This window comes from Syngnathus leptorhynchus, chromosome 15 (assembly GCF_054491065.1).
Source record: "Syngnathus leptorhynchus isolate UIUO chromosome 15, UIUO_Slep, whole genome shotgun sequence".
NCBI lineage: Eukaryota > Metazoa > Chordata > Actinopteri > Syngnathiformes > Syngnathidae > Syngnathus > Syngnathus leptorhynchus.
In genome coordinates, this window is record NC_141209.1 from 4,590,293 (window position 1) to 4,615,070 (window position 24,778).

At 44.9% G+C, this 24,778-nt stretch overlaps 1 protein-coding gene across 1 annotated transcript; it reads left to right on the top strand.

The window, feature by feature from the left end:
• Positions 1–253: 253 nt before the first annotated feature.
• LOC147045240 (signal-induced proliferation-associated 1-like protein 1) lies at positions 254–24,537 on the top strand. Its single transcript, XM_085932005.1, has 21 exons — positions 254–623; positions 11,393–13,077; positions 13,146–13,276; positions 13,691–13,879; positions 13,964–14,138; positions 14,261–14,364; positions 14,478–14,635; positions 16,663–17,242; positions 17,328–17,602; positions 17,677–17,931; positions 18,007–18,150; positions 18,299–18,456; positions 18,555–18,631; positions 18,703–19,106; positions 20,296–20,478; positions 20,822–20,984; positions 21,373–21,571; positions 21,653–21,802; positions 21,947–22,067; positions 22,480–22,558; positions 22,806–24,537. The coding sequence occupies exons 2-21, from the start codon at positions 11,610–11,612 to the stop codon at positions 22,947–22,949; spliced, it is 5,157 nt and encodes a 1,718-aa protein (XP_085788131.1). The 5' UTR covers positions 254–623; positions 11,393–11,609; the 3' UTR covers positions 22,950–24,537.
• The last annotated feature ends 241 nt before the right edge of the window (positions 24,538–24,778 follow it).

A 24,778-nucleotide genomic window follows, 5' to 3' on the forward strand; every position in this document is an offset into this window, starting at 1 on the left:
AGTGGGTTTCCTTGCAAATCATATAACTGTAATGACAAATCCAAACGTATCATAACCCTGCTGTCTTGGTTCAATAAAGGTTAGGATGCAATAATGACAGAGATAACAGGAGACATCACAACTTTCGGTTTGAGTAAGCGCTCTTACTTTCTCCTACACACAGACGCACGGCACAAGCACAAGCGCACGTACACGCGGACACCACAGGTGAGCCCCTGTTGCCACGGGAACGTTTCGCTTTGCGCCTCTTCTCGCGAGACCTGGGTGGGTGGCAGACGATAGGCAGTAGAGAGGCACAGCGAATGATCTCATCCTTTCAGCAGCAGCTGCATAGCGCAGCGAGGCAAAGTCACAACTTTTTTTTCCCGAGCAAACTTCCAAGTTGCGTCTCGGCTAGGATCAAAATAATAATCATAATAATAATTTTAAAAAAAAGCCGAGTTGACGCGCCACGTTTGAAGGTTAAAAAGAAGACAGCGAGAAGAAGTGGATGAAGGAGGTCGCGTCTTGCAGTTTCATGTCAAGGACTTGTAGGAGCTGAATCGAACAAAGGGAAAGGCTTCGAATTGTGTCTGCAGCCTTAAGAAAAAGGAGAGAGAAAATCATCCCGGAAAGCACAGAAGGTGAGTGTTGGAGGGGGGGAAACTGGTGCATTTTGGTGGTCGCACTCACGTACACCTCTGCCGCCGCCGCCACCCCTGGGGACGAAGCGAATAAGGTGCAGCGATGAGTCAGTGTTGGAGACCCTACCCGTGTTCCCCTAAAATTACAACTAAACAGGCTCGAGGGGGTCGGTCGGGAACCAAAACCCCTTCAAATCCTTTCGGCCGTGGTTGCTGCTGTCAAAAATCCGCATTGTCCACAGTGGTGCTCCCAGAGCCCATTCACAGGTGGTACCGTGAACGTTACATAGCTGTTGATTGACTGCATGTTAGTTTCTATGCTACTTCATTAACATCTGTATTTTCCATAATGATGTAAAATTCATCTCAGTTTGGGTTTCCCTCAGAGGGGCCATTCTGATTTTAAAAATCATAAAATCTGTCTAGTCACCCCATAATATTTCCATACAATGTGTTTATGTCAAACTCAAGGGTTGTGAAAGATATCCAGTTGACAAGTAAACATTTAATATACAACCACTGTATAGTTCATTTTCTATTAGGCTGTGATTTGGGTAGAAATGCTCAATAACTATTCAAAGTAGGCTTTGCACAATCAGTATTTTGGAGCCAATTTCTGATCAGCAAGTTTAAAAAGATATGAGATGGACCTATTTCAACAACTTATGTACAACTTCATGTCCAAGAAATGAACTTAATCTACAGTCCATCGACACTATTCGCAACCTGGCCCATGACATTTGCGTATAATTGACGTCCGTTGAACTGAATTTGTAAAAATAATCAGGACACAGCGGTGGCTCAATAGTGCTGCATCGATGTGGCAATGCAGCGCCACATAGCAAACAAAGCTTTTGTTTAGTTAGTCACAACCATGCCACTGTGACAACCTGTCCAACCCCCAGTACTTAAAAACACCTTTTAAAAAGCCATTTAATTAAAACCAATTTCCCCTTCATCTATTTGAATCACAGCGTCTGTGACAGTCAAGCAAGGAAGGGCAACTTTAAAGTCCAGCCCTGGACAAGGATCAAGCATTTTTGGCATTCTTTGAAGGCTTAGCTTGAGCCACAGTGGCACGGTTTCTTCCACTGCCATCTTCACTTGTGTGGTTAATCTGTGCTTTGTCTTCTTGAATTGTAACTGTTCATCACACAGTATTTTCTTTCTTGCTATTTGGGCTTTCTCTGGGAATGGTAAGCAGCTGCTGTGTATCACCGCAGAGGAAAGTATGCACGCTCTATTTTGATATACCACAACGCTCTGCTTGACAGTCAAGGTTAGGAAAATACAGCATTGTTCCGGACGTTAAGATCATGTTGTGACTCGTCTGCGGCTACATCAGTCGAACTCCAAAGACATTGTATCAGGAAATTTCCAGCAGAGATTTCAAATACCTGTTGCTAACCTGTAGCCTAATATTTGTAGCGCCTTTTGAAGGCATGCTAGCTCCCGTCCTGCAAGTCTTATTGGAATTGGATAAATCATTCACGAGTTAAGTATGATAGCTGCTAAGTCACACTCCTGATAAGATATTTTTGGTCAATGGAGGTCGTGGTTGCTGACCAGTGTGTCACATTTGCTGTTTAGTGGACCCACCAACCTCATGGAAGAACTTAAAGGACAAATCAACCCAAAAATGTTCTTTACAATAATATGTTGTATGTGCCTCCACTAGTCTAAACATGGACTTTTCATTAATATTGCATTTATGGAATATGATTTAAGCAGCAAAATTCAGTTGTTTTTAGCCATATCAGGAGGCGCCCATTTTGCAAATTGCTGTCGAGTGAAAATGACATCACGTCTCAGGTCACAGCCAATCACGGCTTAGCATAAACGCTATGGAATTGCTCGGCAAATGCTGGTCATTGTACTAATGTGCCGCTGTCGGGTTTATACTTGCAGCTTTACCAAATACGGCAAAATAGTCTGATTTTTCTATTCTTAAATTCCCCCCTCAGAAGATTATTTCCACTCGTTAGAACCTTTTACATTCTTATGATTCCAACATAATAGAATGATGCAATGTGCAGACCCATAATTAACAGTTGACAAAAAAGTTACTGTCAGTTTTTTGGCAGAAAAAGGGCATAAATCAAAACAAACAATCCAGCTCCAGACTTTTTGTTTTGACGTCTTGCATTCTTACTTAACTTCTTTTTTTTTCATATGCGCCTTGATCACGATGCAGAGAAGAAGGTTCCTGTTGCTAAGCTGATGTTTCCATTTTGACTCCTGAGGGGCAATAGCTCAAGCAAAGTTACAAGGCAACAAACAACAAGAGAAGCTTTGTGGCCCGTCACAAGTGGCCACTCCGGAATGTGTGGGACGCAATTATCCTAAGTGGTTGTCCCCAAATGCTTGAATGAACTGTTTACATTATATAATGAACGATGTGATTGCTGCCGTTGTTATTAAGCGCTGGAGTCTTCAGTTACCTCGACAATTACGCCTAGCTAGCTTCAGTCGGTAGAGCACGAGACTCTTTAACTGGTTTCTGGAGAGAAGTCAGTCTTCTTGGATATCAGGCACCCGATACTGCACAATGGTTGATGTTCTCTTGCTTAATGAAAAAAGCTAATTAAAATTCTGACATCAGTGAGCGTCTGGCCAATAGTGAAATAGTCCAATGACTCCATGATGACCTCAGCTAGCTTGGAGCTGGTGACCGAATGGCTTGATGGCTTTGACCGTAATGAGGTGTGACTATGGCTTTCCTGCTTGCCTCACGGTCGGAATGCTCCGCTTTTGTCCTCGTCGGAACCGACCTCAGCGCAGCGGCCGCGAGCTGAAAGTGCGCCGCCGTAGGGGCTACAATGGCGATGATGTCATCCCTTTCATCGGGGATAAATCCGAGCGAACAACTCATCCCCTCCATCCCTGCGAAACATTCTGGAAGTTCGATCCAGCAGAAATTCACAATAATTCAGGCCCTTCGCAGGTGCGGCGAGTTGTTGTTCAGTTTCCTCAGCTTCTCTTGGTGGTCTTTTAACTTTTTGCAAAGAGGAAAATCTTGCATTGACTCATTCCTATCATCCCGTTCCCGACTTTTAAACCAACTGCCACAATTATGCAGAAATCCCACCACCACCACCACATCGATGCTGGAAAGAGATGATAGCGAGGAACCACTTGAAAGAATCGAAAGTGAGACAAACACAAGAAAACAACTTTCCAGAGTGAAATCTGACGTTTGGGATGCCGATGATAATCTACCGCCGGCGATCTCTTGACTTGCTCGTTATTGTCCGGACATGTCTGCCAGTTGCTACTCTGTCTCTCAAGTTTGGTTTGCTTCCCTCTCTGGAACACATTACACACACTTCTGAGGGAAATCCAAACACTCAGAAGCAGAGTTGCAGGCCTGCCTCTCATGCCGAGCGGCGTGGAAAATAATTCAGAAAAAAATAGAAAGCAAGAAACCACAGAGGTTTTTCTGTTGTCCCTGCGGTGGGACGAAATCTGAGACAGAGGCAGGAATGCTGAAAGCTTGTTCATGACTGAACTTGAAGCAGATCCCGACGTATAGACAGGTCGGTTCAGCTCATCTTCATTCCTACTCGCTAGTCGCGTTCAGGTGCGACATGTGATGTTGTTGTGTAGTATCGCCGGAATGCCGACACATGGCTGCCTGTTCAAACACTTACATTGCTGCTGAGTCCAAGCACGCCGCAGGTTGTGTTCTCAATTGCATATCCTCCGCCTTGCATCCATTTCCACCCTTTGACTTCCTGCTCTGCTCTTAATAGTGAAAGCAAAGAATGAAAGCAGAGTAATTCAAAGACTTCCTTTCCTCAAGTTTGATTACCTTTCAAACTATCTCAGGTGGACTCAGAAAAAGATCCCTCTATTATGAAACTTATTTTACCGCATTGACTAGCTCGGAAAATTTACAACTAGGTGGATTTAAAAGCATTTACATTTGACCACAAATGGCGCAGCAACACATGTATACAATAAAATACATACGTGCATATAGTATTTATCCTCTGTGACAATTTTTTTTACTCATTTATTAAATAACTTATTGCTTCATCATCATTAAGGTGCACAAGTTATTAAAAGAAAATTCCTAAATATTCTTCAGGCCCGCTTCCCATCCATCACCTGTCAGTATTATCTGACAAATCCAAAACACCTCTGGAAATGAAGTCTTTAGCGGTGTTGTTCCAGGTGCGCAGGTCAGATAGGGTCCGTTCATAACAAACATGGCTGCTTTCCCACAGTCTTTCCTCTGCGGCTGCCTGTTTCCTGTACGTTTCATTGATGTGTTCCTGGATACGGGCTAGCACAACACAAAGTTGGGCGCTATGTGTGAGACACGAGCCTCGGTCGTTCACCTCCTCCGGGGTTTCGACCCTCGGAATCGGTGTAAGTGGCACGTTGCTGTCATCGCCGGCCGGGGAGGAGGTGAGCTCTTGCCACGTCTCTGTTGATACGATACTTGACCCGAATACTAATAAGGTGTAAGTTGCCCTCGGCTACTAGAAAGTGACAGCCAGCATCTCTTTTTTTTTTTTTTGTCGTTTGTGTGGTTGTGACAATTGATTTTTTTGCCCTTTTTGCACCATCAGAATTCAAAGACAAGTCAAGTCCACTGCAAAAACGTTTGTTCATAACTGCCAATTTCAAAATCCTTACAAATAAACAGACAATTACTAGAAACCGGTTGCGGGGAAAAAATAACGGCTATACTGTTAGCATCGGTTGCAAAATCTGATAATATCACATTGCGGCTTGGTCTCTGTTTACAATCTTTCGGCTTGAGTGAGAGAAGCGATCAAAAGCAAAACATCAGATCCAGGGATATCTCAGATTTTGCTCCTCTTGCGTAATCTGGCATTTGTAGGTTTTGTGTTTAATGAAAGCAGAAATAGTGCAAAAGCTGCATCGCTACATTTCAGCTCGAAATGTCATGCGGCTTGTGTCGGAGCCAGCTCGTGACCGCGCTAAACCGCAGCGAGCGAGTTTGCGTGTGCCGCCGCTCATCAAACCATTGCAAGCCACAACTTGCAAGCACAAATATCTTCCAATCCTGTTTTGGCAGGCCTTTATTGTATTCAACAAGCATCAGTTGTTTTATCAAATTGCTCAGGCGGATGAATTTAATTTGTCTTTTATGAAAAGGTCCTTGTTTTGTTTCTTCCATGCGTAATCCGGCCGAGGATGTGAAGTAATAGATGGCTTCTAAACATCGCAGGTTTCTGTCATATTGACACCTGTGCCGTGAGAATTTGTCAAGTCACTGTTGACTCCGCCCCCCCTAAACAGTTGCTGACCTCTGACCTTATCCTCATTTCATAAACATTTATTTCCTTTTATGTCTTTTCAATCTGAAAGCAAATGAATCATTAAAGTTTTCTTTTCCTACAAAGGCCACTCAAAAATAATTATTGAACACATAACACACTTATATTTCCGAGGGGAAAGGGAGTCGGCGCCAGTGACCCAAACCCACCGGTGGGCTCACCACACGTGCGTGGTGTGTGACCGCCGCATATTTACACGCTGCATGGCATACCATGAAATAAAAATGTTTGCTAGCGGTCTTTGCGCAATCGTGATTGACATTTTGATTGTTTGCTGTATGACCTCATTGTGTACTGTCTCTCTGCTCAAGCTTGCCTTTTTTTTATATCCTCGGTGTTCTTAGCGGTACTTTTGTGGTCCAGAACCAGTCTTGCAAAGATTTGACCGAAATTGGCACAACAACCCTCCACCGTGCATCAACGGTGTTAATTATCCCGCTTCAGTTTTGCCCCTTTAATCCCAACTTTGCTGCAACGTTTGCATCCCAAAACACACTCGAGTAAACAGAGTCGGGAGCCAAGCCTCTTGCTGAGCACGGCATATTTGATTGGTCACAAATGAAGAGATATTTACCCGACGAGAAGAGAAACGCTCGTGAAAAACGCCCCAAACCAAGACTGCAATTTTCTTTTTTTATTGGCAGATTATTTCTAGTGCCACAACATTGCCATTAAAATACTAACGCTAATGCTCACCTGATGTAACCTGTGCAGCAGGTTATGACTCAAAAAAAATATATAAATGCTTGTTAGAGCTGCTAAAGGGCATCACAGAGGAGGGATTGTTGTATTAAATGTAGATTTTGAATGTCACCTCAAATGGGTCGCCCTCATTAGAAGGCCTCAGGGGGCTTGTTTGTTACCAAGGATACTCATTACTCCGACTATCTTAGTTGGGCTCCATATGACGCATTGTTCTAGCCGAGCGATTTCTTTTTACCGCGGTAGCAACTGAAATAATAAATCATTTGGAGCAACGGTTGTAGAAATAGCAATTTAATCTGTGTGTGAAATCAAGTCCCTTCACAAGTTGGAGTGTTGTTACAGTGCGCTGGCTGACAGGTTGAACTCGGGTCTTTGTCATCAGTTTCAAGTGGCACCACTTGTGGTTCCGCCGCTTTTAACTTAATGACGATCTATTAGCTGTCATCCGCACACGTAAATCTTTTGTCTTGCCGACAAATTAACCTGCTTTAAGTCACAAGTGGCCGAGCAGACGGATAATACACATCACAGCTTTTATTGTTGTTGGTTTTTTTCCTTCTTTTCTTTCAATCTTAAATTGAATTGGGCATTTACTTGCCAAGTAATATTTCAAAGAGTGAGAGAAAACTCATTAAAAAAAAACCTGAGCTGTCTATGACTAAAAAATGTGACCCCCTGCTGATATCCTCTTTTTATGCAGAGCTGTGCCACATTCTCTGCTTTGTATTTGTTTAAAAGTTGGAAAATGTCGAAAAAAAACCTTCAGAGAGAAAGTATTCATTGTCAAATCTGGTACTAGGAATAGTACCCAGTAGTACCTATTGGAGCTACAATTCAGGAGAAAAGAGGACATCATTTGAGGGTGTGCTAAAACAAAAACGTGAATCAAAAGGCTATAATCGGATTATACTTAATTGATTTAAAGTGTGTGCATGTACAACATTATGTACAGTAGTTCCGAATGTAATGGCCAATTAATCCACTAATCTTTTGGAAACAAGCCCAAATTGAAGTGCTTGTACCTTTTACAGTATATTTAATTTGGAGTTTTACCTGACTTGTTTTTATTGATCAGATGATATCTTGGCAGAGATTAGAGGTCGCGCATAATGAAGAGCGCTCGGTGCAGTGCTGCCTGGAGAAGAATGCAAAAAATTCTAATGAGGTGACCCGGCTACTGAACTGCAGCAGTTGAGAGCTGAGGTAGCGCGTGGGGGGGGGGGGGGGGGGGGGTCTGCTTCAGGCTGCACTTCCCCTCTCCCCGCACCCGCCGTCAGCCTGCACACCGCCGACCGCATTAGTGAGACGACAAGCCCCTGTTGCACTTTAAAAAAAAAACCATGCAAGCAGCTCCTGAACAAAACCATCAGCAGGAGAAATGTTAACCAAAAAAAAAAAAAACCGCTCCAATTGCCCCACTGGAAACATAAACGTCGTTCTTTACTATTCCCACGCTTATGTTTGCAATAATCGTACATTTAATAATACATTTATAGGTTATAACTATAAATTAAAAATCCCTCCGAAATTGCTTGAAAATGTTCCCATATCAACAACATCTCCAGGTAACATGCAAATTACCCCCTAAGGGTCTCAGAGCAGCAATCTTATTGGATGCTTTGGGAAATGCTTTGAGGTGATGTCAGCGTATATTATTCTTTACCACAACACAATATTCAACTCGATGCACTTCGACTCATTCTTCAATGCAGTTTTGTCGGAAAGAGAAGCTACGACCTGGTGCTGTTTTTAGTATCTCATCAGCAAGGGTTCCTAAATCCTGAGCAGGTACCAGGTACCAGGTAGCAGGTTGATGCGACATGGCTAGAAACGGAATACATGCTAGCATTAGCTTAACCTGTTGCTGTGTCTTAATTTTTGAATATTCCAGTATTATCACGACAACCATCGCAAGAGGTTCAGTTTTTGACATTTTCTGGTAGAATCTTCATTGACACAACTAAACACGCATGCTAATTTAACGCTGTTCTTCTCTGAGCTGTTATTTTGCTACCTTGAGCCTCCTTTCAAATGTTTATTAGCATCAGACAAAGGCTTTGAGTGCGACATTGGTATTTGCAATCCCGCAATTCTTTTTCGAAGTGGGAAAACAAACTCCAATCTTAGCTAAGAGGGAGCCATGACTGTCCTGTGCAGTGCAAAAGTGGCATTAGTGTCAATTTAATGACAAAGCAGACCACCTAAGCGGTGTAATCCACTTTTTTTGTGCCTCTTCAACATTGGACATTTCTTGCAAAACCTCCTGGACCACCCAGGTAATGACATTGTTTACAATAAAGAAACCCCATTTGGCATTATCCAGTGTCGACGTCTGGCCATATAAAAAAAAAACGTTAAAGCATGTGAATGTATTTTATAGATGAGACAAGAGAAAAGATTGCGGACGGCTGTGTTCGAGATAAGACAATGTCTGTATACATTCCAAGTGTTCCATCCTAACTTGTGAATAAAATCCACTTTGCCAGTGCGGCGCTCACACAATAATAGCCATGATGAATGGTGACGCGCTGTCACCGGTTTTTCAAGCGCTTTGACGCCATGTGATGTTTACACCCATTTATGGTCAGTTGAACAATTCGTCAGCACGATGCTCATCTCTTCGAGACGCTCTCGCTTTGTCAGAAGCGGGGGGGGGGGGCCTCTCGTCCGTCAGAGCTCCCTGAGCAATTCGGCTGATAGGGCCTGAAGTCATGATGTCATCAGAAGCTTAAAAGTTGCTGAGAATTTGTCCCAGCATGCCCTGCTACTTTTCTTCCTGCAGTTCACGCAAACAGTCATCAGTTCCTCTCTCCAATTGGTGGCATTCCAGAATGTGACTGGACGCTGTTTGTCTGCCAGCAAGGCCTTCTGTCTGCTTTTTCTCTCAAGTTGCCAGACTGGCAAGTTTGAGCTTAGTTCTGTTCTTCCAGATGTTATGATTTAGCAAACCGATGTTGCGGCAGCTTTCTTTTCTGAATCAATCCGTCCACCTGATACAACTGTATCGATTCTATGATGCCATAATCTGCTTTTTCCATTATTTTGTGTCATTTCCCCAAATGTTGAATCAACAGTGAGTGTGTGATTGCGTTATTTAATGACCGTCATATGACACTCATTCCCGATTGCGTGAGAGTTTATTCCCCTCCCTAATAGTTGCCACACTCTTGTCAAAGAGTTGTTTCATCCCTTTATGCTTCTTCCAAAACCAAATCCCTCCTCGATACTTGTTTCTCAGCCTAATCCTTATCTCCGCAACTCCTTTTCGCATCTAATTCATCTGTTTTTCCTGGCAGCGCTCATGTAAACAACCGTAGCGACGAGCAAAGTATCCGTTGCCAGATAATTTTTCAAAGACTTCACTGTTTTGGAATGAGGCCTCACTCCCCGGCCAAGCCAGGACAGAGAGATCTTTGTGCCTGCTGCCCATCAGGCCCGTCGGGTCCTTCGAGCCGGGTGCGATTAGGGAACATGTCGAACCCATGGGCTGTGTGGAAGGGGAGCTTTTCTAAAAAGCGTTCGTGTCGGCCAAACAACCCCTTCAGCTCTATTCATCCGTGCAGCAATTACCGGCTTGTACGACAATCTTTCCCGTCCTTTGTCACAACTTTGAAAACATGTTGTTTGTGAATAAGTGTATTGAAGACCAGTCGGGACTTGTTCTTTGGATTGAGTAACAAGTCTGTTCCTTAATCATCACACTACTCATCTTTTCTCCTCATTTGCCTCCTACCACTGAAAGTTCCTTTTTCTTGTGTGTGTGAGTCACTCACAGGTCGTCTGTTATTATTCTCTCTGTCCTCTTTGTACGTTTGTGTCTATAAGCAGTTCTTTGATTATCTCGCCTTGGTTCTTTACTCATCTCTCTGCAGTCACTAACCAAAGAGGAGGTCAGAGCTAATTAAACTCACCTAGTCAGCACATTTAGATCTCTGGAAATAACCTTCAGACCAGTCAAAGGGTGGCGGAGAATGGCTAGAGTAAGGATGACAGGATAGGAAAAAAAAATAAGATTGCTTGGTTTTTTTTTTTTTTAATTGCTTGTCTGACAAATAACGTGTACACACACACACGCTCCGCTAGGCAATTTATACCTTTTATTCCGACAGCCGCCATTGTCCGTTTTTGTCTGCGAGCGAGGAGATAAGCAATTTCTTTTTCAGGGATATGCGTTTGTGTTGTGCTTTTCCACCACCAGCATTCTAGACGCATCCATTTGTATGTATGACATGTTAGCATTAGCGGCTATTCTGTATTAGCAGAAAGGACAATAGTATGTATGATGGAGTTTGACATGCAGCGTACACAAATACTTGTGATGAGATTAATTTAGAGATGCTTATGATATTTGTTTTTACTTTCAATAAATAAAGTTCATTGTGATGCTGTTGATGTGAATGCCTCGCTGCTGCAGCCCCGTCACAGTGAACATTGAGTTCTTGTGGCTAATAGGATCACAGGCTCAGTCAGTCAGTCAGTGGGACTCTCATTTCCTCCACTATCCAAGTGCCAAATTGGCTTGATATACCAGGCATACCGTGTGCGTACGTTTTAGGGTTTAAATAATGGGGGGAAAAAAAATCTGGGAAAAAAATGAGGTCATATGTATAATTTTTTTTGAAGAAGTACACAGATGTGCACTGAAAATATTAAAAATGCACCAGTTTTATTTTTGTGGGGCTACTGTAATATTCACATGAAAACAAAAACAAGTACGAGAATGTGCCTAATGATTATTTTTTGTCTTTTCAGGTCAATGTTTGGAGTACAAACATGCTAATGGGGGGCTTTCTCGCAGGGGCAACTGCTATGCAAGCTTGAGTGAGGAACAGTCGGGCTTGCCCCTCCCCCCCCCTTTTTTTTTTCTCCTGCTGACAATCAACCTGCTCATGACGTCAGGGAGCAGCAATCCATTCCAGAGACAGCCATGTCTACTTTCTGAGTGCCTTTAGCCTTCGGCGCTCGTGTCATGACCAGCCTTAAGCGCCCACCAATGGATTGCACCGTCGGGGGCTCCGTCCCTGCCACCGATGAGTTTTACCCTCGCCACCTGCGCGTGGTCAATGGCGGCGGCGCTGCGCCCACCCGCACGGACAACGTCCACGGTACCGTGAGCGCGGGAGTACCCAAGATGGGCGTAAGGGCACGTGTGGCCGATTGGCCGCCAAGGAAGGACGTTTCACGGGCTTTGTGGTACACGGCCACGCCGCCTGAAATCATGAGCGTTCCTCTAAAAAATCACGTTAAATTAGGATCGATCATCAGCCCTCAGGACTCGTCAATGCTGCGAAATATCCACAATACTTTAAAGAATCGAACGCAGGCCCAAGCGAACAACTACTGCACGGACGCTCGGTATCTAGCACCCGGAGACTACGGAGGTCGCCGGAACCCACAACAGAAGCGAATTCGTCAGCGCAGCAACAGTGACATGACCATCAGTGAGATGGAAGCCGGCGGAGACAGCGGCGAGGAATGGGGTTCACCGACAACCCCCAAATGGTCGCCTCTTCACCGCGAGTACGGCAGCACATCTTCGATAGACCAACACGGGGCTGCTGGCGAAAGCTTCTTTGAAATGCTTAAAGGCTACCAAGGGGAGGTAGACCAGCGTAGCCCAGCTCCAGAACAACTGGAGGACATGCTGAATGTTCGGGCCAAGCAGGCCACCCGTGACCTCTCTGAGACCGCCGTGGACGGCCAGCCTCCGAAACCCAAAGACAGGGAGAAACCTCCAAAGAGACGCACGAAATCCGAAACCGGGGGCGAGTCTATATTCCGTAAGCTTCGTAACGTACGAGGAGAGTCGGACTCTCCGAGAACCGGATCGGATGTCGAGGACAGTCGACTGGATGAGACGTGTCCGTCGTTAAAACCGTGGGTCTGTCAGAAAGGCTTCGCTCACTACGACGTCCAGAGCACGCTCTTCGACCTCAACGAAGTCATTCAGTTGCGGCAGAACGCCAGCAGGAGGAAGAACAACACCACCACCGGGGCTTCTGCCGCCGCCGTCGCTTCGGCGACTTCCACGCTCTCATCCACCCACAGCCTCCCGTACAGCTCCCCTAGTGGCAGCCAGGAGGACCTCGACTCCCGAGAAAGCCCCGGACTGGATTCAGGGGACGAACAAAGCAACGAGATGCTACTCGGTTGCCCCTGTTTCCGAAACGAAATCGGCACCGACGGCAACGGTAGGCACAGGTTGGGAGCAAACTATTATGGACTTGTTGGTGGTGTCGCGGGTAGCTCCGGAAATTTAAACGGAGAAGGAAACATATATGAAAGCTCTTTAAGCACACACTGCACCAACGCCGGCGTAGCCGTGCTGGAGGGACCCAAGGAGGGCCCGAGTACGCTCAGCGAAAAGGCCAAACAGTACATCGTGGAGCACGTGGACCTTGGTGCTTACTACTACCGAAAGTTCTTCTACTTAAGGGGTAAGAATTTCTTTGTTTCTGACATATATTGCGTCGATATTCCTTCACTATCTTCTTTTTGCCTTCAGAACATTGGAACTACTTTGGGATCGATGACGCTTTAGGTCCGGTGGCGGTTAGCTTGCGCAGAGAAAAGTTGGAAGAAGACAAGGAGCACGGTCAGCAGTATAACTATCGCCTCATCTTCAGAACAAGTGAGGTCAGTAGTTCTTCCCAAAGTGAGATACATACACACACAGACATGCGTAAAAACTGGAGTAACCACTTGCGGCCTACCTCCCAAATATGGCAAACACAGGTTCATTGTGAAGACGACAGTCTCAAGGCCTGTAATAGAGAAAATATTCGGGCTGCGTATGATAGCAAAGTGATTGAGTTCAGACTCAGAGCACAATGTGGACTCTGTGTACTGCGAGGATTCCGACTCCCACATCTTCCTTATTTGCTCTTGAATTCTCTTCTGTTGTTTTAAGTCAATGATGTGGTTTTTTTTTAATGTTTGGGGAAGGAATTTTGTTATTACGGTTTTCTCATTCACTAAGAAAAAAAAGAAAAATGTTGGGGAGTGCATTTTATGTCAGTCTTATCAACCTTGTCGTTTTTGTCCCGTCAGCTCACAACACTCAGAGGTTCTATCTTGGAGGATGCCATGCTCTCCACCTCCAAGCATGGCACTGCCCGAGGGCTGCCCATTAAAGAGGTCCTGGAATATATTCTCCCAGAACTGGATCTATCTTGCCTCCGACTGGCCTTAAACACCCCCAAAGTCACAGAGCAGCTGATGAAACTGGACGAGCAAGGAGTAAGATTTCTTCAAAAGCTCCACAGGAAGTCCCCGTGATTACCGGATTGAAGGAATTACTGTGTTTGTTTTTGTCATTCCCAGCTGAGTTTCCAGGTAAAGGTGGGCGTGATGTACTGCCGAGCCGGCCAGAGCACGGAGGAGGAGATGTACAACAACGAGATGGCGGGCCCCGCCCTGGAGGAGTTCCTGCAGCTGCTAGGGGAGAAGGTTCGCCTCAAGGGCTTCACCAAATACAGAGCCCAGCTGGACACTAAAAGTAAACACTCGCTGAAGCACGTTTATGAAACCTCCGGCCCGTGGGCCGCATTTGGCTCCAAATGCAGCTACATCCGGCCCCTAGGACATTTGCTAACAATTTATTTTCCCCAATCTCTCCAGCGGACTCCACAGGCACACACTCGCTGTACACATCCTACAAGGACTACGAGCTCATGTTCCACGTGTCCACTCTGCTGCCTTACACACCGAATAATAAGCAACAGGTAAATAAATAGTATGTTGAACAAAATACCGTTTTTTTTTTGGCTGTCGGATGTTTTTCTGACCTTATCGCTTCTTTCTAACGAATGACTGCGCTTGTGTGTCTTTGGATCAGTTACTGAGAAAGCGCCACATTGGGAACGACATCGTGACCATTGTGTTCCAGGAGCCCGGTGCACACCCCTTCACCCCAAAGGCCATTCGCTCTCACTTTCAACATGTTTTCATTGTTGTGAGGGTGCACGATCCCTGCTCGGATAACACCTGCTACAGGTAGGAGACCTTCTCTGCCTAATTTTCCTCATTTCACAGAGTTTGTTCCAGTAGAAGAGCTATAAATAAATAAATAAAGAAACAAATAAATACATAAATAAATAAACAAAGAAATAAACAAATAAATACATAAATAAATCACAATTCTAGACACATACCGTAGCTGCCAAGACAAAATGAAATATTTTTAGAGTCAACTGTCCCAAGGTCTGCAGTTTATATTCTGAGTCCATTTTGAGCACACCACCTTGAGGCTGACAAGATGATGGATGTTACGATGACCAGCTATGAATAAGACCACATCCAGAGATGGAGAATACCTGTAATAATTCTAACTAAGTCGCACTATTGCATGCTTTGCAATAACCCCGTAAGCTCCTCACCACTCAGGAGTGCATTAAAGACAAAAAGCGTTGTCCGGAACCGGAAGGCATGGGTCACACTGAAAGTAAATAAAGGGGGGGAAAAAAACATGAATCTGTGTCAGCAACTGGGGCATGCTTCTTTATTTTAAGTTTTTTTGAAATGACCTTCATTTTTGGAATGACTCAAATATTGTGGCCTGGCTGATTCTTGCTCTCACCGTGTCCGCTCCCTCTTTTGAATAGAACATCTCCAAGCAAATATACACACACCGTGTGTACATATTATCGCTACCTCTCCTCCCGTCTCTCTCCGTACCGTTTTCTCATGGCTGCTCGCACACACTTTTGCCTCGCTCGCTCACTAATTTCTTCGCGAGGCTCGCTCTCCACGCATGCTGACAATAGAAGCGTCCGCTTTGCTTTTTACTCCCAGCCCCGCTACTTTGCCTTTGGGCAGCATGAGCCAGAGAGGTCTGAAGGAGTTAGCGGCATGCACATGAAGTGCTCACTTGAACCAGACATGCATGTGATCGGGAAGGATTGCAGAGGGCAGAGTTTCCCAGAGCACAGCGAGACTACCTCAGGAGCGGACGGGTCAAAATTGCCTTGGACTAAATTATTTGAAAAGCCTTTTTTGGCAATTTTTTTTTTTTTTACAAACTGACTAACGGACACTTAAATTCCTGTTTGGATCTTTGGGTTTTTTAAATTCAAAGAAAGCTGACATTCTGGTCCTCCTTGTTTTTCTTCTGGATGAAATTGAGAGGTGTGGGACAATAGTGGAACTACCCCACCCAGAGGTGACCCCCCCCCCCCCCCCCCCGCCTCACTTTAACAGATTAATTCCTGATTGTTAAGAGTTCTTCCCATGGATACCTCTCACCTATGACAGAGTTTAATTGGTCTGCGTGATTTAAAACCCACTTTACTATTGTCACCGTGGGACCGGGAGGTAAGTTCTCGACTTCTTGTGTTGTTGTTGTTGATGCAGGGGTTTGGATCCCTGACGAGAATTTCAACGGATTACACCCACGCACAAACGCATTCCACATGTCGTTCCGTGCAGCGTGTTTGATCGCTATAATTTGTTGAGTCATCAGGATATTAATACCTCGCTGTTGGGATTCGATAATGTCCCCGGTCACACCGGGCCAGAACGGAGCATTAGAGGAGCGGCCCGGGGCCAGCGGGGCGCTAATCTGCCGCTTTCAACCGCTGCCCCGCCGCGGAGACATCTTGCGTAACTCCCTCTTTGTGTAGGAAATGAAGGCTGTTTGCGAGCTGGAGCCACGGTGGCTTTCGTCCAAACCGGAGCAGCGCCGAGAGTGGCAGGTTGGCTGCTACGCTGTCAACTAAGATGGGATGTATAGTATTTATATCTTGGGTTTAGTCAGGCGGACTTTGCAACATTTCTCCTACTGCCAGTAGATGTGTTTAATGAAGTAGATGCAAACTTGTCACAAGTGTCATAGCCGCTTTTTCAAGGCTACTCCCCCCCCCCCCCCCTCACTTACTTTCTGTATGAGTGACTTTATTGTATGCACTTTTATGATGTTTGAAAAAGAGTCAGCTAGTGTCCTTTTAACTAAAGCCAACCACGGAGCAAAACCGAAAACGAGTGATTGGCAGTAACCTTAATAACCTCTTTTCTTTTCTCCACAGTGTGGCTGTTAGCCGCTCCCAGGACGTCCCCCCATTTGGTCCACCGGTCCCCAAGGGCGTGACCTTTCCCAAGTCCTCCGTCTTCAGGGACTTCCTCTTGGCTAAAGTCATTAACGCCGAAAACGCCGCTCACAAGTCGGACAAGTTTGGCGCCATGGCCACGCGCACACGGCAGGAGTACTTGAGGGACTTGGCTGAGCGTCATGTGACTAATACTCCAGTGGAACCCACTGGGAAGTTTCCCTTTATTTCCCTGGCGCACAAGCGACGGGAGAAAACGCGGCCGTACAGTGGGGCGGAGCTCCAGAGCTTGGGCGCCATCACTTGGCAAGTTCACGCTGAAGACCAGGTGGCAGGCGCGGAACGGGAATGCCTGTTGGCCATTTCGAACGATTTCGTAATCCTCCTGGATCAGGAAGCCAAAGCCGTTGTGTTTAATTGCGCCACCCGCGACGTGATCGGTTGGTCAACCGGAAGTCCCGCCTCCTTGAAGATCTTCTACGAACGTGGTGAAAGCGTATCGCTTCGTTCCATCAATAACAACACGGAAGACTTTGGAGAGGTGGTCAAGAGACTAGAGGTCAGTCTGTCTCTGCTTGTCAACAAACATTTGACTCAAGTGCTGGTTTCATTTGTTGTTGTTTTTTTTCTATCCTCCAACTTAGCTTCTGACCAAGGGCAGTCAGACCGCCGAGATGACGCTACGTCGCAACGCCTTGGGTCAACTGGGCTTTCACGTCAACTTTGAAGGCATCGTGGCCGAGGTGGAGCCCTACGGTTACGCCTGGCAGGCCGGGCTGAGGCAAGGCAGCCGATTGGTGGAGATCTGCAAGGTCGCCGTGGCCTCGCTGTCACACGAACAGATGATCGACCTGCTCAGGACATCCGTCACCGTCAAAGTGGTCATTATTCCTCCGCACGAAGACTCCACGCCGCGCAGGTAATTGGACTATTAGCATACCTCTTGTTTTTTTAGCTTTTCGCAATATAATACAAAACATTTTCTTTCCGCAGAGGCTGCTCGGAAATTTATCACATGCCCTTAGTGGACTACAAAAATCACAAGGAGGGAATGCCCTATGAGTTGAAATTCCCCTTCCGACCGGCCACCAACAGCAACACCAAGTGGCCCAGAACATCCTCCAGCCCGCAGACGCGGCCTGCGGGCTCGGGCGGTACGCTCATCAAGGCCCCTCCGGCGGACTTTGGCAACTCTGCTGTCATGCCGCGCAGTGTGTCCAGCGACGGTCGACCCGTAGTTCCTAAAAGGTTTGCCCTATAAGCCCAAAGTGATCAAACCTAAAGATACATTGGTGCTGTCTCTGACGTTTTGTTTTCTCACAGGTATTCACCTGGAAATGAAAACTACGCCCTCGCCTGCTCAATTGTGATGGGCCGCACGCTTCACAACACAAACTCCCCCTCTGGCCTGCCCTACACCGACAACATGAGCTCCAACCACTGGAGGCAGAAGTCTATGCCTGAGGGGTAAGTGCATTTCAGGTGTAAAACTAAAAAATAATAAGAATAATAATGCAGTCCGGTGATGAAACATGTTTTAAAATTTAAACAAGTTTGGAGCTTCCAGTGATTCTGATGGAGTTCAAGTAATACCCCTGTGGCGCCTCTCTTGTAGGTTTAATAACAACAACTGCCAGTCCCATGTGTCGTCTGCGCGACTGTTGCCAGGTGACAGTGCTAGCGCCATCAAAATGGGCTCCGGCACAGGAGCCGCTTGGTCCCGAAATGGCGAGAGTGAGGTTACGTGTACACAAGGGGGAAAAAAAACTCAAGGTAAGAGCAAGTGTCTTTTATTACAGTACTTGAATCAGAACTGACTTGGTCCAAGAAAAAAAAAGCTAATTTCTTGTCTGCCGTGTCGGCGCTGGCAGAAACATCCAAGGTGCTCATTCCTCGACTCCAGCCACCCGAGCTGAGTGGGCATATTTCACCCAACAAAAGCGCTAAGGTGAGCAGGACATGTGGACATGTCCGACGTGCTCTGAGATGTCAAACCTTTCTGTCTTTTGTTTTGCACAGGTTGATGCTCCTTATTCCTCCAGCCAGTCCAGCAGCAACACATTGTCAAGCAATGCCTCAAGCTCCGCCCACAGCGACGACAAGTGGTACGAGGTGGGGTCGCGGTCAGGAGTGCGCGGGGATTTGGAGCTCGGCGCCTACCTCCAGGGCGCGTCCACAGACAGCGGCATCGACGCCACGTCCTTCACCGCCACCCAGAGCAGCACGGCCTCCTCCAACGCCGCCTTCAGGACCGCCGACGGAATCCCGTGGCAGGACGAAACGGGCGGGCAGAGTGGGGCAGACTCCTCGCCGCCCGCTCCAGACTCCCTCGCTCCTCAAGGTGGTGAGAATCCGTTGAAGAGCCCGTCAGCCTTCCCAGATGGAGCTTCCTACACCCTGAGTGACTCCGCCTCCCACTCCAGGTGTGCACTCACTTGTTATTTTGTCCTCAAATGTATTTCAGATTCAGTGATGCTACATTACCATCGTAAAGCTAGCAAAATCTTAATCCACTTGATCGACTAGCAAAAATTAGCATAATTTTACGTAAACATAACATAAAAATACTCAGACATATATTCTTCGTAATTAATCAAAGTTAGCCTCTTCTGTCTTTTTTTTCTAAGTGTATTGCCAAGTGTGCACCACACTGCCCCCAAGAGGCCAAAAAGCATACAGCGATGTTTTCTCGATATTCTTTTGCTATTATTTTAATGTCTTATACTTTATTTGTTTCTAATTTATTTTCTGATTGTTCTTCGAAGTTATACTTCAAGTTGAATTTTTGTCGAATTTTGTTGAATTTATTTCTAAATCAATGAAGAGTATGTATAGGGAATGTAATATACATTTAGTTCATCTCTTACAATCTTTTTATGTTTTCATATAATATAGCGATGTCTTTCATAATTAATTTTTCTCTTTGGGGGCATCTGAAATTGATTAATGGTATTTCAGTTCTTTTCAATGGGGAAAATTGATTTGTTATACAAGTAGATTGAGTTACCAGCTTGGTCATGGAACAAATTAAATTCGTCAAGGTACCACAGTACATCCTGCATCATCCCCGGCGAAAAAGTCAGACGCTCTGCGGTTTGGGTTTTGAACAAAGGATGTGCTTGCGTGTGTGTGTGTGTGTGTGTGTGCGTGCGTTCTCCATCCCCCCCAGTATCCATGATAGAAAGGAAATGCTTGAAGTTGCTAAAAAAGCAGACTGTGAGCTCAGCACTGTTTCCCCCCTCCTCTTTTAAATCCCACTTCCTTTGAATCAACCAAAGCTCCCTTCCCTCGCTTCTTCACCCAGCCAGAAATAACTCGACGTGTACATTGGAGGCTTTGTTTTATAATATGTGCATCCACGTGCGCACACGCACACACAATTCGAAAACTTCTGCAGATGCAGATGATGAGCTCGATGCAAGGACATTGTGTCCTGTTTTTCATCGGGCTGAATTAATCAGCATGCAACTGGAAAAACATTTTTATTCAGTGAACATCTAGTATGTATCAGATTTCATCTAGAAGATGCCAGATTATTTTTTTTTTTCCCCAATTCATGTTGACATGGCATATATCCCAATAGGCGCTTTATCTTTCTGTCATCCCTCGCAGCACACCGATTTCTAGCCCTTCCGGAAACCAAGAGGAGCCGGCAACCGACACCTCACCCACCTCCCAGAATTCCCCGGGGCCCAAGACCTTCTATCCGAGACAGGGGGCCACCTCAAAGTTCTTAATCGGATGGAAAAAACCCGGAGGGACCGTCAACTCCATTGACTTTGGCAGCACTCGGAAGTACGTTCTCTCTTTTCTCTGAATACTTTAAGACTGATCTGGTCCAAGTTGTCATTCAGGGTAGGGAGAGAGCTGCATCCTTCTGCTTCCTGCTGTTTTATTTGATATATGACTGACTGGGAGTGAATATATATAGGCTCACTTGTCATGCTCCCACATCAGCCCCCTCCTCTTTTTAAAAAAAATAATACAATGTAGGCAACAGTGACACCATGAGGTAGTTTGTGGTAGACAGCTAAGAGCATTTGATCGTCACCAAGATGCAGCTAATAAAAAAAAAAATCCATTCAGTTTCTCTTTAATTGAAAAGCTAGCAGTGAAGTATTTTATTTTTTCTGTTCAGACGGCACCAGAGCGATGGTTTACTGGTCAGTCAGCCGCAGCTCAGAGCCAACCTGCGGGGCTCGCAGTCACCCCAGCGGCACACTGCCAAGTCCAACCTGGAAGAAGACCTGAAGAAGCTCATCATGCTTGACAGCCCTCCCCCCACCACCAGTGAAGAGAAGGTACCGAGGCAGATGATTCAATATAGCCATTTAGAGTGACCTCTATAAAGTAAAACGGCAATTTGTCGTTGACATCAAGTGGAAGTTTTACAAGTTTCTGGTGGGCTCAAACAGGAAGCCTGTGATGAGATGACGGCGGAGTGTCAATATTTGCAATTCGCAAACACACTCCAACTCTTCACATGAGGAGGTCTTTTCAAACAGTAATTTTCAAAAAGTCGTTGGGAGTTCAAACAAAATGTTCTGGAAAAACCTGTCATGTTTTTTTCCTCTTTTGGTCTTTTTTTTCTGGGTGGCGGGAATGAGCCGGACTATGATATGATAATAAAGTTGATTTAAGTTGATTGCATATTGATAAAAAAAAAATTTTTTTTTCCTCCCCCCAAAGCCGTTCCCTGCTCCGACACCTACCCGCCGCACCCTCCAGAGAACCTTGTCAGATGAGAGCATCTATAGCGGGCAGAGGGGGTCCATCTCCAGCGACAAGCATGACACCCCCACAGACCTTCTGTTCAGCTGCTCCACCGTGCCGCGTTCGCCCACCGCTCGCAACGCAGCCAGCCGTCGAGCGCCACGCAAATCCTCAGGTACGCTTGTGCTAATATCGCTAAATAGCATGGACACAGGGTTTTGGGGTTTCATTTTACGCTTCCTATATTTTATTCCAGGAAACTTTTCCGCTCCTGAGAGCACCGACTTGGAGCAAGAGAAGGCAAATCAGCAAGTGCAGGATCCTGCCCTTATGCCCCTCCCTGACACCAAGACAGATGGCCCACTGGACTGGGCCCACCTGGTAGATGCCGCCAAGGCCTTTGAGGGTAGGCTCATGTTGGAATATTTGAACCGGAGGGCCCCCTGTACAGATGATGTTAATGCAAGACCAATCACAACCTAAGGGGTTCACTGTTGGACCGCTTTCTCTACATTTCTGAATAATAATCTGTGTGTGCTTGGTTCTACAGAACAGAGATTGGTCTACCTGGCAGCCCAGGAGGAGAACGCTGCCGTGGCTGAGAGCCCAGCAGGTGTGAGTCCCCAGCAGGCTGAGCCACAGGCAGCCCCACTAAGACAGCCTTCACCTGGGTAAGAGTCATCCAGTCACCGGCCTTGGACCATTTGCACACCAAATTTCATTTTATTTCATTTTATTTTGTAGATTAGCATTTCATACATCATACTGTGTGTAAGTGGCACATGGAAACATCAAACAGGAATCTCCCTCCCAAAAAAAAAAAAGACCTCACACCTAACAAATGACCTACACTTAATAGACACGTTTTACTCTCTGAAGTTAAGTAAATAAACGCTCCAGGCCACTAGGTGAGGAAATAGCTCATTAATGCTGTGGAGTAGAATCGGTAGACCGGAACCAGGGGAGGATTTTAGTGTCCAGGGCTCAACTGTGCTGTGAAATTGCTGCATTTTAAAGCACCTGTACAAGTGCCAAAGTTTGTCTTGAGATAATGTTTTGTTTGTCTTTCTTTCTTTTTCACAGCGAGATACCAGCCTGTTTAATGGGCAAAGTTAGCCAACTGGAGTCAATGGTGAAGGCACTACAGGAAGACCTGAAGAAGGTGAGTTGGATTGACTTTGAATGGAGGAAATAATGTCAGGTGGATTCATTTGTTGCTGACTTCAATTATTGCCATTTTAAAATCGTTACTGATTGTACAAACAATATTTTACATTTTATGATTCATGTTATGTCGTACAAGGTGCAAACAGATGGCGTCAAAGCACTATTTTTCTATTAGACAGCAAACAGGGGATTTTATCAGACAGTAACACAGGTTAGGCTTCACTAAGCTCTCTTTCTTGCAGGAGAAGGATGCCAAAGCGTCCTTGCAAATTCAGATTCAGGGCTTGCGCGAAGACAACCAGCGCCTCCTAGAGGAGTCGTACAGCGCTTCAGCCAAGCTTAAGAAATTCACAGAGTGGGTCTTCAACACCATCGACATGAATTGACGATGGCGGCAATGCAGCCACAAAGGAAGTACGACCACTAAAACTCAGCTGTACGCGCGTCTTTTTTTTTTTTTTACCCTTCTAGAAGGACTCACTTGTGCTCTTTAAAACCGACAGACGCGTTCTCTTGGTGTTTACGTCATACCAGTGCCAACATCATCCGATTGTTACAACTGACCGAGCACGCATGCTTAAGAACTGACCTATGGTGCAGACTTGTCCCTGCATGTCAGAGAAAAGAACCAATTAAAACAAAAGACGCAGTTAATAAATGTCTCGTATTCTTCTGAGAGGGTTTAGACGCTAATTGGCGTAGGACATATTGATTTTTTTTATTTTATTTCACAGTGGTAACTCAGAATATTTTATTGAACATATATATATATATATATATATATATATATATATATATATATATATATATATATATATATATATATATATATATATATATATATATGTATCCCATTATTGTAGCATTGTGAGTAAACAGACAGCCTTTGCATAGCACATCCTGTAAACACTGTAAAGTCAGGTGTCTGTCCCGTGTAAAACGATTGTAACAATTTGCAATTGTACAATTGCAGATGCAAACAGTATATCTTTTGTACAAAAAAACAAAACAAAAAAGAGGCCAGATTACGGTTGTCAGTGAAATAATTTTGACGGCACATTTATTCCACCATCTTGTAAATATATGATTTCTTTTTCTCACCTGCCCCGTGCCCTTTTTGAAGAGATATTTAAAGAATATTTATGAATATGTTGATGTTACTGAAGAAAAAAAAAAGCAGCCATAAACAGGTGGGGGATACCTCCGTGTACGCTACACAATCAGATGCAGAGAAATTTGTGTATTTCATCTGGAAAAATATCAGTAAATGTATATAAGTCATAATATGTTAAAATATTTTTATTTTAACTTCCAATGCCTCCAAATCGGTTGAAATGATTGACTGTATGGTTGAGAAGGGGTCCAAAACTGATAGTTATATGGGATGGTTAGCTAAGAATTTTCAGTAATATTTCATCAGACACCACATAGAGTAAATTATTTCATAATTTTATTTTTTAATAAATATATGTATAATTTTTTTTAATTATAGCTTACACTGAAAAAAAAAACCCTGAAAATTCCCCTTTAAGAATCTCCCTATAGGGATTCAAATAAATATAAATTAAAAAATATGTAGAGAAGACATGTTGACATGTGAATTATTACAAAACATGGAATTACCATGCATGCTGAGAGCCTCCCATGTGATCCTTCATCTGGATTTTATGTTAACAAATATTGTAAGATTGCAGCCTTTGGTGCTTTTCTGTGTGCTTCTATATTAAGCCCACCCCCTCCAAAAAAAAAAAAAAAAAAATCTACTTCCAGTAAGCCTCTTTTTCGTCTCCTCACAATTTGCACCATCATTGCTAATTTTCATAATGACTTTAATAACAGCGAAAAGCGTATCGAGACAGAGGCCCCTTCTTGAACCTTCATCCCGAACACGTGTGACGACATGTGACTCTTGTTCCATTCACCTGTGATGTGTACAAAATGTTTATATCTATTAAAGATATTTTGTTCAGTTATTATCCGTCTCTTAGTTTATTTTGTGTGCCTCAACTTATAAGATGCCGAGTAGTGTGAGAGTTATCTCTGAGTAAATGGCGAGCTGTCAATAATCCGCCAGCCGACGGCTAATTGTGATTACTTGCTGCTTTCTCACTCAGGCATCATTAATCAAACGCAGATAGATGAGTCTCGATGGGACAGATTGATGGACGAGAACAACCTAAGAGGTGTCGGCTATTGACGTGGAGCGCATTTAGAT

Bases quoted from the DNA above. Each gene is read 5' to 3' on its own strand.
- LOC147045240 (XM_085932005.1), top strand. From the start codon at position 11,610: ATGACCAGCCTTAAGCGCCCACCAATGGATTGCACCGTCGGGGGCTCC. The intron at 17,243-17,327 runs GTCAGTCTGTCT...CCTCCAACTTAG, and splicing joins AGGTGGTCAAGAGACTAGAG to CTTCTGACCAAGGGCAGTCA. The intron at 21,803-21,946 runs GTAGGCTCATGT...TTGGTTCTACAG, and splicing joins TGCCGCCAAGGCCTTTGAGG to AACAGAGATTGGTCTACCTG.